Source organism: Arctopsyche grandis, chromosome 6, assembly GCF_051622035.1.
Source record: "Arctopsyche grandis isolate Sample6627 chromosome 6, ASM5162203v2, whole genome shotgun sequence".
In the NCBI taxonomy this organism is placed as follows: Eukaryota; Metazoa; Arthropoda; class Insecta; order Trichoptera; family Hydropsychidae; genus Arctopsyche; species Arctopsyche grandis.
Window position 1 is genome coordinate 7,514,357 of NC_135360.1, and position 12,581 is coordinate 7,526,937.

The 12,581-nt window shown below is 36.0% G+C and overlaps 1 protein-coding gene across 1 annotated transcript; it reads left to right on the top strand.

Moving 5' to 3' along the window:
* Positions 1–314: 314 nt before the first annotated feature.
* phtf (putative homeodomain transcription factor) lies at positions 315–12,159 on the top strand. Its single transcript, XM_077432768.1, has 15 exons — positions 315–400; positions 2,386–2,479; positions 2,555–2,694; positions 4,596–4,804; positions 4,876–4,973; positions 5,050–5,127; positions 6,200–7,022; positions 7,877–7,976; positions 8,677–8,784; positions 8,862–9,043; positions 9,117–9,226; positions 9,305–9,533; positions 10,301–10,396; positions 10,474–10,713; positions 11,830–12,159. The coding sequence occupies exons 2-15, from the start codon at positions 2,460–2,462 to the stop codon at positions 11,977–11,979; spliced, it is 2,583 nt and encodes an 860-aa protein (XP_077288894.1). The 5' UTR covers positions 315–400; positions 2,386–2,459; the 3' UTR covers positions 11,980–12,159.
* The last annotated feature ends 422 nt before the right edge of the window (positions 12,160–12,581 follow it).

Here is a 12,581-nt window from a genome sequence, read left to right on the forward strand (position 1 = left end):
TAAGTAATGACACACTATATGTATGTATAAAGGTAAATTAAAATGCAACATCATAAAAGTGAAAACTTTCAGTGAAAGTTTCCTATTGCAATATTGACAAAAATTTAAATATTCATATATGCATTTAATACAGGAATATACGTGCAGAATTTATACTAAGACGTACAGATTTTGAAATTTTTAATACAAAGGATGTTTGTAAAGATGAATATTCACGTTTAACGTTTCGATTGCGAATTATTTACGTATTTGTATTTCAAGTTATCGAGGATTTAGTAATGGAAAGGGGTTCTGTTGGCAGCAGTGGCTGTCCCGGTCGCAGCTGCAGCGACCAGTTCGCCAGTTGTCACGCGTTGTTCGTGGAGTTTGGACGTGTCGAAATTTTCCACGCGATACCTCGGTTTGTTATTTTTACTCCAATGAAACGCTCTATTCGATCGCAGAAATCGACGTGCAAAATGTCGTAGATCGATCGCGCAATCGCTACACATAGTCATTCATCGTTCGCATCTGATCTCGTCCTCGCCGTTTTAAAATACATTCCCCTATGTATCGATTCGACTTTCGTTGTGCGGCAAATCTTAATTTGTTTACATCTTATCAATTGCATTCCTTGCGAAACGTTGACATTGAACTGCCACTGTCATTGTCGCGCGTCAATTTCCCCTTTGGAAACTGTCCAAATGGCTCTGTGTTTGTTGATTGTTTTACAATAGCCGTGAAATTTCACGCTCACTTTTTTTTACAGTTTTCGCTTTCAAGGTTATTTATAGTACTGTCATATCATTTTTACATAATTCGCGCCAAATTTTTTGATTATTATTAAAGTTCGACTGTATTAAAGGCGATTTGAAAATAAAAACAAAACATTTTGTGTTATAATTAGTTGACACTTTAAATTTAAATTTCTCACACAATGCTCTAAATTTTACTACTAGTCAAGTCATACACTGGTACATTTACACATCCTATATCTTTAGTAGGAAAAAAATAAAGGCAATTCCTCTTGATTAGTTGAAATGCTCAGACCAATATTGGTTTTCATATACTAAAGGTATATATAACAAAGCTCTGTAAACGATGGGAACATACATACATACATATATGAAAAGCATAAAGGATCCAATCCACATTAGTAATATGAATCTTTTTCGTTTAATATTTATTTATTTTTACATACATATATGCCGGGAAGGCCTAACAGGTAAACCCCAATGCGCCTTTCTAGTCAATTACAAACAATATACAATGTTTGGAATAATTTTAACAAAGCATCATACAAACATCTATGGATAAATTTTTGATAACCTTAAATTTTCGGAGCACTTTTATATATGAAGGGCTCGGGGGCAAGATAGTGTCAACCATCATTTTGGTCCAAATTTTCCTGAATATGCCATCCTATGTAAAATGATTAAGTTACATAAATGGCATATTCAGAAAAATTTGGACCAAAATAATGGTTGACACTATCTTGCCCCGAGCCCTTCATATGTATGTACATTGTCAAATTTCGAGAAGTTGAAAAACTAGTAATTTGCGAGACGTTTATGGACAAATTTATAGCATTTTTATACGAATCACTGAAATTCGAGATGCTGAAAACTCGAAAATTGCCAGAAATGGGTAAAGGTTGCCAATTTTTTGGAGCTGTTTCAATGAAAATCAGATAAAAACGATCGGATAAGAGATAAAAATTACCACTAACACGAAAGCCATGTGAAACGTAAAGGAGGTATGTAAAAAGGGCAAACTCTGATAAGAAACGATCGACCTGGAGTTACAAAACAAGGTCTGTCCGGCAGAAACCAATGGGACTGGAACCCGTGACCACTATGTTCGAAAGCATATGTGCTAAACACTAGTCTGTATATGTAAGTGGATTAGTTTGTATATGTAAGTGGATTAGATCCGAATAACTTGAAGCAAACTGAGTTTTTTTAATGTGTCAACCACTGGTACACATCACACTAAACTCGATCAACATCTGTTGTAATTCGATAAACTCTCTATGTATGTATGTACCGTTAAAGTCGACCCCTTTCACAATTCCACTTATATAATACTAATAATAGCCTGTAATATTTTAACGAGCGTGTTTGATGATAGGCAGGACGTCGTAATTGACATATTTGTCGGAGACAAACTAATTGGCATCCACGCACAAATGATCGATATGAACAATCGTTGAACAACGACGAAATGCATGACGTCGATGAAGTACAGTTGGTTTTGAAATAACATAACAAAATTTGTTTGCATAGTTTTCATCTCTGATAAGAGAGCTATTGTTGATTTCCACATGTGTTCCGTTATCTTCGTTTAAATTTAGTTTTGATAAATTTATAAATACGGGGACTAATTTAAATGTTTTGTCACTTTCAGAAAGAGCCGTACGATGACTATAAACTTGGCGAGTCAATTTCGGATTTGAAATATTACTAAATAAGACGTCTAATATGACAGAACTTGCTGCATGGTATTGTTATGATTACTTATTAAACTCGCACATAAACGTTGATTATAAATAAAACATTTTGATTTAATCTTTTAGGTACCAAAAAAAGATTGGAACTTACGACAAACAAGAATGGGAAACTACAATAGAACAACGAATAGTACAAGGACTGCGTCACGCCCCTTTAAAATCAACCAAATTACAACCTGATCTCATAGATATTGATCTCGTCAGGGGTACTTATATCTATATAAATATTATTAAATACATACATCAAATGTGCCATGACAGGAATTACCCTCAAGGCGACACATATTTTTGTACATACGTACTAACAATTTTCCAAACATAGAATACAATAGAGACATCTATGGACAATCAACAAAATTTTGATACACAGCACATTTGCGAGAAATACCTTTTGTAGGTATCATTTTATAAGATTTAACAAATTCGAGATGCTAATAATTAGAATTTGGGTGAAACTGAGAGGGGAGGTTATTGATTTATTGGATCCGTATCAACAATTAAGCTAGAAAAAATTGGAAAATTCTAAAATGAGACGGTTAATCTGTGTTTTTTTTTTAATAACCACAAAAGCTCGCCAGCAGCGTTTTTGGCTGGGACTTGGACCCACGACCTATCTACTTGTATGCAATAGCTCTACCAGTGCACTATGCTGTGACTGTTGTATTATAAAACATTCACTACGTATTAAGGAACACGTTTTTTAGACTAAACAATATAAATAAATATTAATTAACAATTAAATAATACCCATTATCGAATCCTTTAGTTTAGAAATAGTGTTTTTATTTTCCAAAAGAGTATTTTACGATTATGAGGTTTTAAATGTATAGGAAACGAATATATGCAAATTGATAATATACATATTAGTTACCAAAAATTTTATACAATATCGTATTTTATACATGCACTTTTCTACAGGGAAAAATATACTCTTTCTGCTAGTGTGAAACACAATATGCTATTTATTGATTTTTTAATACCATTCTAAAATCATTGATAAAAATATTATATATTACACTTTCAAAGGGGTCTAACATAAAATTCGAAAATAACAAGTTTCTAACTAATTTTAACATCTAAGTTACCAAATTTATGCACTAAATAGTTGCAAAGGCCAATTAATAACTACATGTAGACTATCGTATAGCAAAATCGGTACTTGTTGGTTATACGGGCGCATTCGAGCATCGAATATACATAAACTTACACTTACATACACATACAAATACACGACAGTTACGTGAATGACCTTTTAGTAAAGTGACAGTACGCAATCACTGATTGGGATTATGTCGAACAATATTGAAAAAGCATTTCTCAAGTAATTTTATTATCCTTACTTACATATGTATGTCTACGAGGCCAGTATTGCCTTATTGCAGAGATAATCTCTTCAAATGGATCTTGGTTTTGTATTACATACATATATCCCGTCACATAAACTAAATAACTTTTCATGTTGTGACGAGCCATACTACGATGTATTTGTATTTTCAGTGTAATTGTGTGTACTCGATGTTCGTATGCGCCCGTATAACCAATAAGTACCACAAAATCATAATAATATATAGAATAAAAGTTCCTGCATGTGCATGTGGATCCATTTTCAATAGATACAAACTTATACAGCTTTTTTTTATTACCCTTTTCAAAAACGAACCCATGCAAAGCTGGTGTATATCGTTAGCGATGCGGTGCAAACGATCGACAAGCGCCAGACAGACTGAACCACAGATTAACGACACGTGTACCTTATGCGTGCGCACTGCTCGCACTTACACTAAACGAAATCTATCCGAAGTCCCGACATACCTACCCTGTATACGTTCTTTGCTTCTGATACTTTGGTTCCGAATTTTGCCTTATTAAACTCGCCAGAAAGATCCAACTCAATTTTAATAATTGCATCTGTGCACATCGAAAGTTTACTCGTCATCTGATGTGCAATCTATCATTCGTGAAGTCGAGAATTGCGTTTAAAGCAGCCATCCAGTTAATCTGTGGTTCAGTCTGTCTGGCGCTTGTCGATCGTTTGCACCATACCCATCATTAGATGTTATAAATTCAGAAAAAAAATAAAAAGATGTATTCCCTTTCTTCCACTCAGGATCATCATTTCCAAAAGCAAAACCAGTGCAAGGTCTCAGCACAATAGTACGGCTAGCCCTAGCTCGAGTATTGTTATTTCCATTTTGGAAACGATGGTGGACATTACACACCTCGTCTCTAGCCACTCGGCTATTCTTTGCACTGTGGATTCTACAAGTCACGAACACCATACTGTATCTATTAGCTCCTTCCTCGGCAAACCTAGACGTGAGTACATATTATATATTGCATAATTTACATACTTACTGTGCTGTACTTACATTGTATGCAAATTTTAGGGCTCGTGCATTTTGGTGCCGTTGTTTCTCATGGCTGGATTGGGAGTGGTGCACGCTTTCATTGTGAGTACGGCTCACACGCATCCAATAAGTCATAGGTATATTTCATTCGTTGATATTCTCCTATTATCTTTTTGTAAGTATCGTAACACATGTGTATGTGTGTGCTTGTAGATGCAGCCGATCTTTGAATCATGATAGGAAAAGGTCGTGCTTGTTATCTTCTGGAGTGGAGGAAAGTGAAATTTTTAGGTTTGTAACGGTGCAATATAAGACTGATAGAATAATTTTTAAATTGAAATGTTTTCTCTGTAATTTTTGCTAACTGTAATGATCATAGATATAGAATACATAGATATGCCTTTACATACAAATTTCGTTGGAGATCTTGTCGCCATTAACTGAGGGGTGCGGGGGGTTTAACTAGCGGGGAAGTGGTGAAAAAAAAGTTCGACGCAGCGGGCGGCAGTGGTCAGCAACCAGTTTATGTACATATGTACATGCACTGAAATTTTATTTTATTGGACACTCCGCGTGACAGTAAACCAAACTAATAAAGCCATATTAAGAAAAAAATATTTAGCTATACACACCATATTAAACTACAAATGTATGTTACTATAATAAAACCATCATTAACTATTACAATATTTAAATATTAGTAACTTCCACAAGGATCAATTTTAAAGCTGACACTTTAATATTTAGTTCATTGTTTGTAGTTTTAAACTTAATGTCGATTTCTGAATTTCCTTCAGTGCCAACAAGATATACGTGTGCATTTAAAGACATCTGTGGCAGAGGATGTCGACCGCTGTTCAATCACTGCATACAACACTACATACATCGCGCCGATATTTCATTATATGTTAAATACTACTATAATTGAAGACATTATATATTAATTCTTATTTATGATATGTGATGCCATCCGCCTTTTTATGTTTTCTTGAGTAATTGTAACACAATTTCACTGAATATGTTGGCATTTTCGAAGAACGTCAATCGACCTTCCGACTTAGAAGCTAACTAGCTACTGAGAGAGAGTGTGCATGCATCAAAAGGGTGATCGGCTTAGAGCGTCAGGGCGTATCTATGTATTCTATATCTATGGTAATTATTCAAAGATTCGTGACCAGTTCATAAGTTATCATATAAATGAGTGGTATTTTAATGCGTCGAGCTTATGCTCCACAAATGTCATCAATCAAGTCTGATATCGGATGTTGACGCATCGTAATTACTTCCGTATCTATCCATTGTAAATTACACACACGTGTACATGATTTAATCGAATTGTAATCGTGTGCTTTTATATGTTCAGATCTGCTGATATTTTAAATCCACCGTCTGATCTATCGTCGGCACTCAGACCAGCCAAAGCTAGTACACCAGTCAATGCGTCTACGCAAACGGAGAATTTCGACGAGGAAACTGAAGAAAAGGAAAACAAATGGAATGAGAATCTGCAAATACCGACTTTGAGTTTGACGCCTCCGACGAGCCAGTGCGTCAAATTCAACTTGGACAGCGTTTCAGCCACGCGTAGAAAATCTTTAGATGATGATAATAATAGCAGCCCGATCCTCAGACGACGACGTGCCAACGGCAATGTCAGAAATGCGAGATTTAGCGCCGAGGGAGACGACGGCTTTGAAAGTCTAAATGGGAACAACTCTAACGGTAGCGAAAATGGTGACGATTACAACGTCACAAAGAAAACGCCCGACTCTAGCGCCGAAGCTGAAAAAGATGAGGTGGTCGACTCGAATAAGGATAAGGTTCACGGTTGCGAAGACGTTCCGAATCTCAAACAGTACAAAGACAAAAGACCGAAGAGGTCGATGAACAAGATGAACCAATTCGATAGGAAGTTTTATCCATTCACTGACAAGAAGAGCGATCCTGACTATTGGGACAACGCCGATTCCAAAGACAGCAAGACGTATGAGAATGTGTCTGTCGGTAGCGGTAATACCGTGCGATTTCGTCGGGGTCCTCAACTGTGCAGCGACGGTGGAAGCAGCACCAATCTGAGTGGAGATCAGGGGCACTGTGAGAGCGACGAGTGGTATGATTTCAACTGGCTCAAAGTTAAAGAAAAACATGGATCGAGATCTGAATGCCGTGGAAGAAAGTCTCGAAAAGTAATTAGATTTATTTTATTTCATTTACTAATGCACTATGGAGACACATACATACTGTTTTTGCGTAGGGGTGGGTGGAGGATCCAAGTAAAAGGCCAAAGTCGTTTCACAGCATTTATTGGTGATTAAGGAGATACACACACTGGCAGTGCTCCGTCCAGAATGTCTTGATATCGCCTAAGTACCGCCTTATAACGGATAGGTCGCTCAGGGCATCTTCGACGTCCGGTTACTTCCCTATTGTTTAGGCATATACCCGAATATGTATTCCCACGACACTCAGTCCCACGCTATCGTTCACTTCTGAGAAGGGACCAATAGCGGCCAAAAAGCCTACTTGCACTTAGTCTGGAGATAATCCTTGAAACCAATTATAACGGCCACACAGTTTCTGGGATGCTACTCGGCCTAATCCGATTGCACTTACTCGGCGGTGTACGTAACACTATCAATATTAAATTTCTCTGTTTGAGATACATTGTTCCTCGTGGTGAACGGATTATTCCGCAAAAAGTGATCTAAATTAAAACTAAGTCACTAAAATCTCGACCACGGAACATCTGGCACTCGATCTCTCGTTAGTACAATGTTTCGCGTGGTTAGCTTTCGATTGATGGAGTTTTTAGGAGCTAGATGTTCCGTGATCGAGATTTTAGCGATTCGCTCGACATCACTTTTTGCGGAATAATCACCAAACTGTTCCTTATATATGAAAATTAATGCTTGTATTTTTTCACGTTTTTATTACTTAGGTTTTGGAAAGTGTATAAACATTTAGCTTCATAGTAAATTAGGAAATGAAATTGAATGTGGTTTTTTTTTGTGAAGTTTTGTTAATAGTTTGTTTATGACAGGATCGCGGTACTCATATCACATCGTCGAGTGAGGAAGAGTGTGATACAGCATCTGCGTCAGCGCCGTCACAACATGCAGATTTTGCTCAAACTACTAATAGTAAGTTGGTTGCGATTCGTATTGAGGCCGTTACGAAAATTATTATTCACATCCAATTCCAGACCAATCTCAAATGAAAATAAAAGCTTTAAACTTTTAATTATGGGCCGAAAACATATACGCTGCGTTTTTAATTAAACTTCATTCAAAGGCCGTCAGAAAAGCTTGTGTGTTTTTGAATCCTTCAAACTACATACAAAAAAAAGTATTATTTAAAAGATTTAGTTTGAAATTTCCATTCATACATATTGGGTCTACTTCACGGCAGGGAAAGTCAATAGATCGAAAAAGCAAATATTTGAAGACAAAGATCGAAAATCGAAAGATCTTAAGTCGAAAGATCAAAAAACAAGGATGCATGGTAAACAGTACTATGTATATATAATATATATCAGTGGCATGCGGTGAAATTATCTCTCTTTTTGTCATACAGCCTTGTTTAATGTGCGCGCGCAGGATACTGGAGGAAAAGCCTGTTCCTCTTGTTCCTGTTGTATCCTGCTCGCGCAAATTTAGTGAGGATGTACGACAGGGGGAGAGATAGTTTTACCGCACGCCACTGATATATATATACTAACCGTTTTTCATATGTATTCATGGTAAACGAACATTTTCGATTTTTTAACATTCGGTGCGGTGACGGTCACCCATCAACTACTACATATATATAGTAAAATAAATAACCAATTAACAATTCCAGGTGAAGAGTGCAGCTATTACTCAGAGCCTGACGAATCCGAATCTGAAGGCTTAGAAGGCGATTCTGCATGGGAACCTTTCACGATTTTAAACCCGGCTAGTGATCGAGGTTAATTTTTTTTTTCATACATATGTAAATATTCAATTATCATCGTATGTTAATATTCGTTGTATATTGATTTTTAGTATCGTGTACTATCTGGGAGAATGGACGTATCTTGAAGACTCCGATGTCGGTAGTCGAAATCAGTCACGCGGTAGTCCGACGAGCCGAACTGGCCCTGAACAGAATCGACGGAGGACTCTGGCCTGGCACTCTCGTAGCGGCTACCCTAGCTGCTATACCTCCAATCACGCGTTTACTACAAGTACATATTACATATTGTATTTATGATCAATGTATATTTGATTTTAATACTTCATTGAATCAATGATTTTTAGATACTCATCGAAACCGGTAGCGATCAGGTGACTGTTTGGGATTTACCTGTACTTTTCTTGTCGAATTCGCCGTTTCAACTTGTATGTGCTGCATTTGGTGTGACCCTTTGGTATGCTATTGTATTGTATGTGCATTTCTCATATCATTCATTCAGAATACTTTATAAGCTATTTTTATCATGTTACAGGGAGCGTATAATTAATCTGTTGGCCACGTTTCTCCGACTAGGATCAGGCGTACTTATTTTTTTCCTTTTAACTGTCGCCCAACGAGCTTTCAACCAACGATTTTTATACGCCAAACTCTTCTCTCACTTGACATCGGCCAGACGTGCCCGTCAATCGTCTCTACCTCACTTTCGTCTGAACAGAGTTCGAAATATAAAGACTTGGCTCTCTGTACGATCGTACCTCATGGTATATATGATTTTTATTCGAAAACACTTATTTGGTATCTCTGTCAAAGCGTTAATTCGTTTGCCATAACAGTACTTAACCCTTTGAATGTTGACCAACGCTGATCGGCGTTTTGCCAACAAGGCCATAGGCCTGAAAAACCCCGATAGGCGTTGTATTTTGAGCATGTACAAAGTAAACAAGAATACTACCCGCTAAGCCTTTCCAGGTAGCGTTGAAAAAAAATGCATTGAACATGGGTCGTGTAATCCGTATCAATGTTTATAAAGACTGGTCTACACCGGAATTTCTGAATTTATAACTATAGCAGAATTTCTCGATGGAAACCCCTAGTTTCTGAGTATTTTAGATTGTGGCTTAGCATTTAGATTGTGAGCATTACATTTTAACAACAATGAAGAAGATGGAACTAGTTTTGGAAAAGTACATTCATTAATAGACTTCTTTTGTTTATTTTATATTGTTGCAAGATATATTAGAGAGTCTAAACACACCTTTACAAAACTCGAAATCCTCGGCGGTAGTTATCTAAGGTTTGTTTGGATTAGATACAATTTTTATACCTGCTTTCTATTGGGATTTCTAAATAATTCTAGTTGGAATTGTTGGCGAAATTTTCAGCCTGGCGGGATTTCATCAGAAAAGACGTCAGCACTCAAAGGGTTAAACTACACGAACTTGTATCACTCATTGTTACAGCGCTAGATACTGATTAGATATTCGCCAAATGTACCATTCCGAGTTTAATCAATCATGTCTATTTCCAGAGACGAGGACCGCAAAGATCTGTTGACATTATCGTGTCTGCTGCATTTATTTTATTAGTACTTTTGATATCATTCCTCGTTATTGATCTATTACAGGTATGTATTGGGTTTTTTTTTTTTTGTTAAATGGGATTTTATTTAGATTGCGGTGATTAATTTGATCATGTTTGTAGGATCAAAGTCAAGGTGACTTTTCTCGGACGGCCGAAACTCTCGGTTGGGCTGTGGCTCTGGGTGCCGTGCTTTTGAGGCTGGTCGCTCTTGGAACCCGAGCCAGTCGAAAGCATAGGTGCATGCCGGTTTTGCTCACTGAGCAGATTAACCTGCACCTGGCGATGGAAAGGCGTCCAGCTAGCAAAGATCGACTCTCCGTTGCTAATAACGTGTTGAAATTAGCTGCCGATCTCTTGAAGGTAACTTTTGATAATTGATCACAAACCTAACATACCCTTTTGCCCGCGGCAATAAATATAGCGAACAAGCCCTGTACGCGACACCTTTTTCGCGAATTTGGCAATCGAGTTTTCGACCTTAAATATAGATTTTAATATTTACTCAAGTAAACAGATATGTTAATTAACACATAAAGTATTATTTTAAACAATAAAATACATAATATATCTCGTAGTTTCGGATTAATTGTCAAACAATCATTCTTCATAATTGTATGAAAACGTGACGTCACATAAACGAGGTTTCAGTATGGTTCCACAAAAAACTAATTTTGACTGGTATATATTCATTTTAATCAAATTTAATAGATGGCATTCAACTCTCTGTAATATATTCAACCAATTTTGAACCTTAAAACAGTTGAAATAGGTGCATATAAGCCTCAAAATCCTTTGCCAAGTTCAGAAATTCTATGGAAGACAGCCGCGCTACAGACTTGTCGCCCAAAGTATACATTTTTCAGCTTTAGGTACTGATGAGCAAAAGTAGCTTACTTACTAGCCATTTTTCAACAGACGTGACGTCACATAAACGAGGTTTCAGTATGGTTCCACAAAAAACTAATTTTGACTGGTATATATTCATTTTAAGCAAATTGAATAGATGGCATTCAACTCTCAGTAATATATTCAACCAATTTGAACCTTAAAACAGTTGAAATAGACGCATATAAGGCTCAAAATCCCGTGCAAAGTTCAGAAATTCTATGGAAGACAGCCGCGCTGCAGACTTGCCGCCCAAAGCTGCCATAGAAGACGGCCACGGGCAAACGGTTAAACTTAAGCACTTGTTAGGGTCTGTTCATAGCTATCCAGCACAAACCGGCAGCAGCAGGTATCCTGCAAGTACGGACAGTATTCTTTGATACATTCTATATGGACGCATTTATACTGTCCGTACTTGCATGATACCTGCTGCTGCCGGTTCGTGATGGTTAGGTTTGAACAGACCTTTAACGCGGTGGGCATTTAAGCTTGATCAACTGCTTTTTTATAGAATACAGAATGCTTTTATTATTTGTTTTGTTTTTTTAATGATGTTATTGTTAATTTTTTTTCTCTTTTATTTTTTTTTAGGAGTTGGAGAGCCCCTTCAAGATATCAGGATTGAGTGCAAATCCGTATTTATATACTATAACTAAAGTCGTTGTACTTTCAGCTCTTTCGGGCGTCTTATCCGAAATATTAGGTTTCAAATTGAAGTTGCATAAGATTAAAATAAAGTAGATCAATTTATCATCATACTTAGTACTATTGCAAATCTTCAATTTTTAATTTTCATTTTTTTATATAAATAATAAATTTTTGATGTAAATTATCTCATTAAATTTTATAGACAATTTTTTTCGGAATTATTAATTTCAAAATATTTTTCTTCACTTGATTATTATTACGTATGCACTTTATAAAAATAAAAACTAGTAAAAAAACACTTCTAAAAGTCATTGATACACTCTAGTGCGGATTTCAATTTGCTATGCATACTTGCTTTAGAAAATTTATCTTCAATTTTGTATGATTTAATCTATGGTATGAAATATTTTTTTCATATTTTCCTAATATTTAACAAGTTCCTTTGACGCTTAGCTTATTACTTTATTCTCTTTGACTATCGATTAAAATGAAAAGTTTTAATAACTTTATTTTATGTTATATTAATTTTGACGGGTGTGTGCTAGGTTATTAAATGATAACAAATTGACGTATTGTCACAGTAAAACGCTATAAATTATATATGTATATATATATATATATATATATTTTATATATAAAATCATGTTTAAGCACTTGATAGCAGATTTTAAATTTTTAAATAAAGTTTATTTTAT

Coding starts and splice junctions, on each gene's coding strand:
- phtf (XM_077432768.1), top strand. CDS start 2,460: ATGACAGAACTTGCTGCATG. Junction 4,974..5,049: donor ACGCATCCAATAAGTCATAG/GTATATTTCATT, acceptor GTGTGCTTGTAG/ATGCAGCCGATCTTTGAATC. Junction 7,977..8,676: donor TTTTGCTCAAACTACTAATA/GTAAGTTGGTTG, acceptor TAACAATTCCAG/GTGAAGAGTGCAGCTATTAC.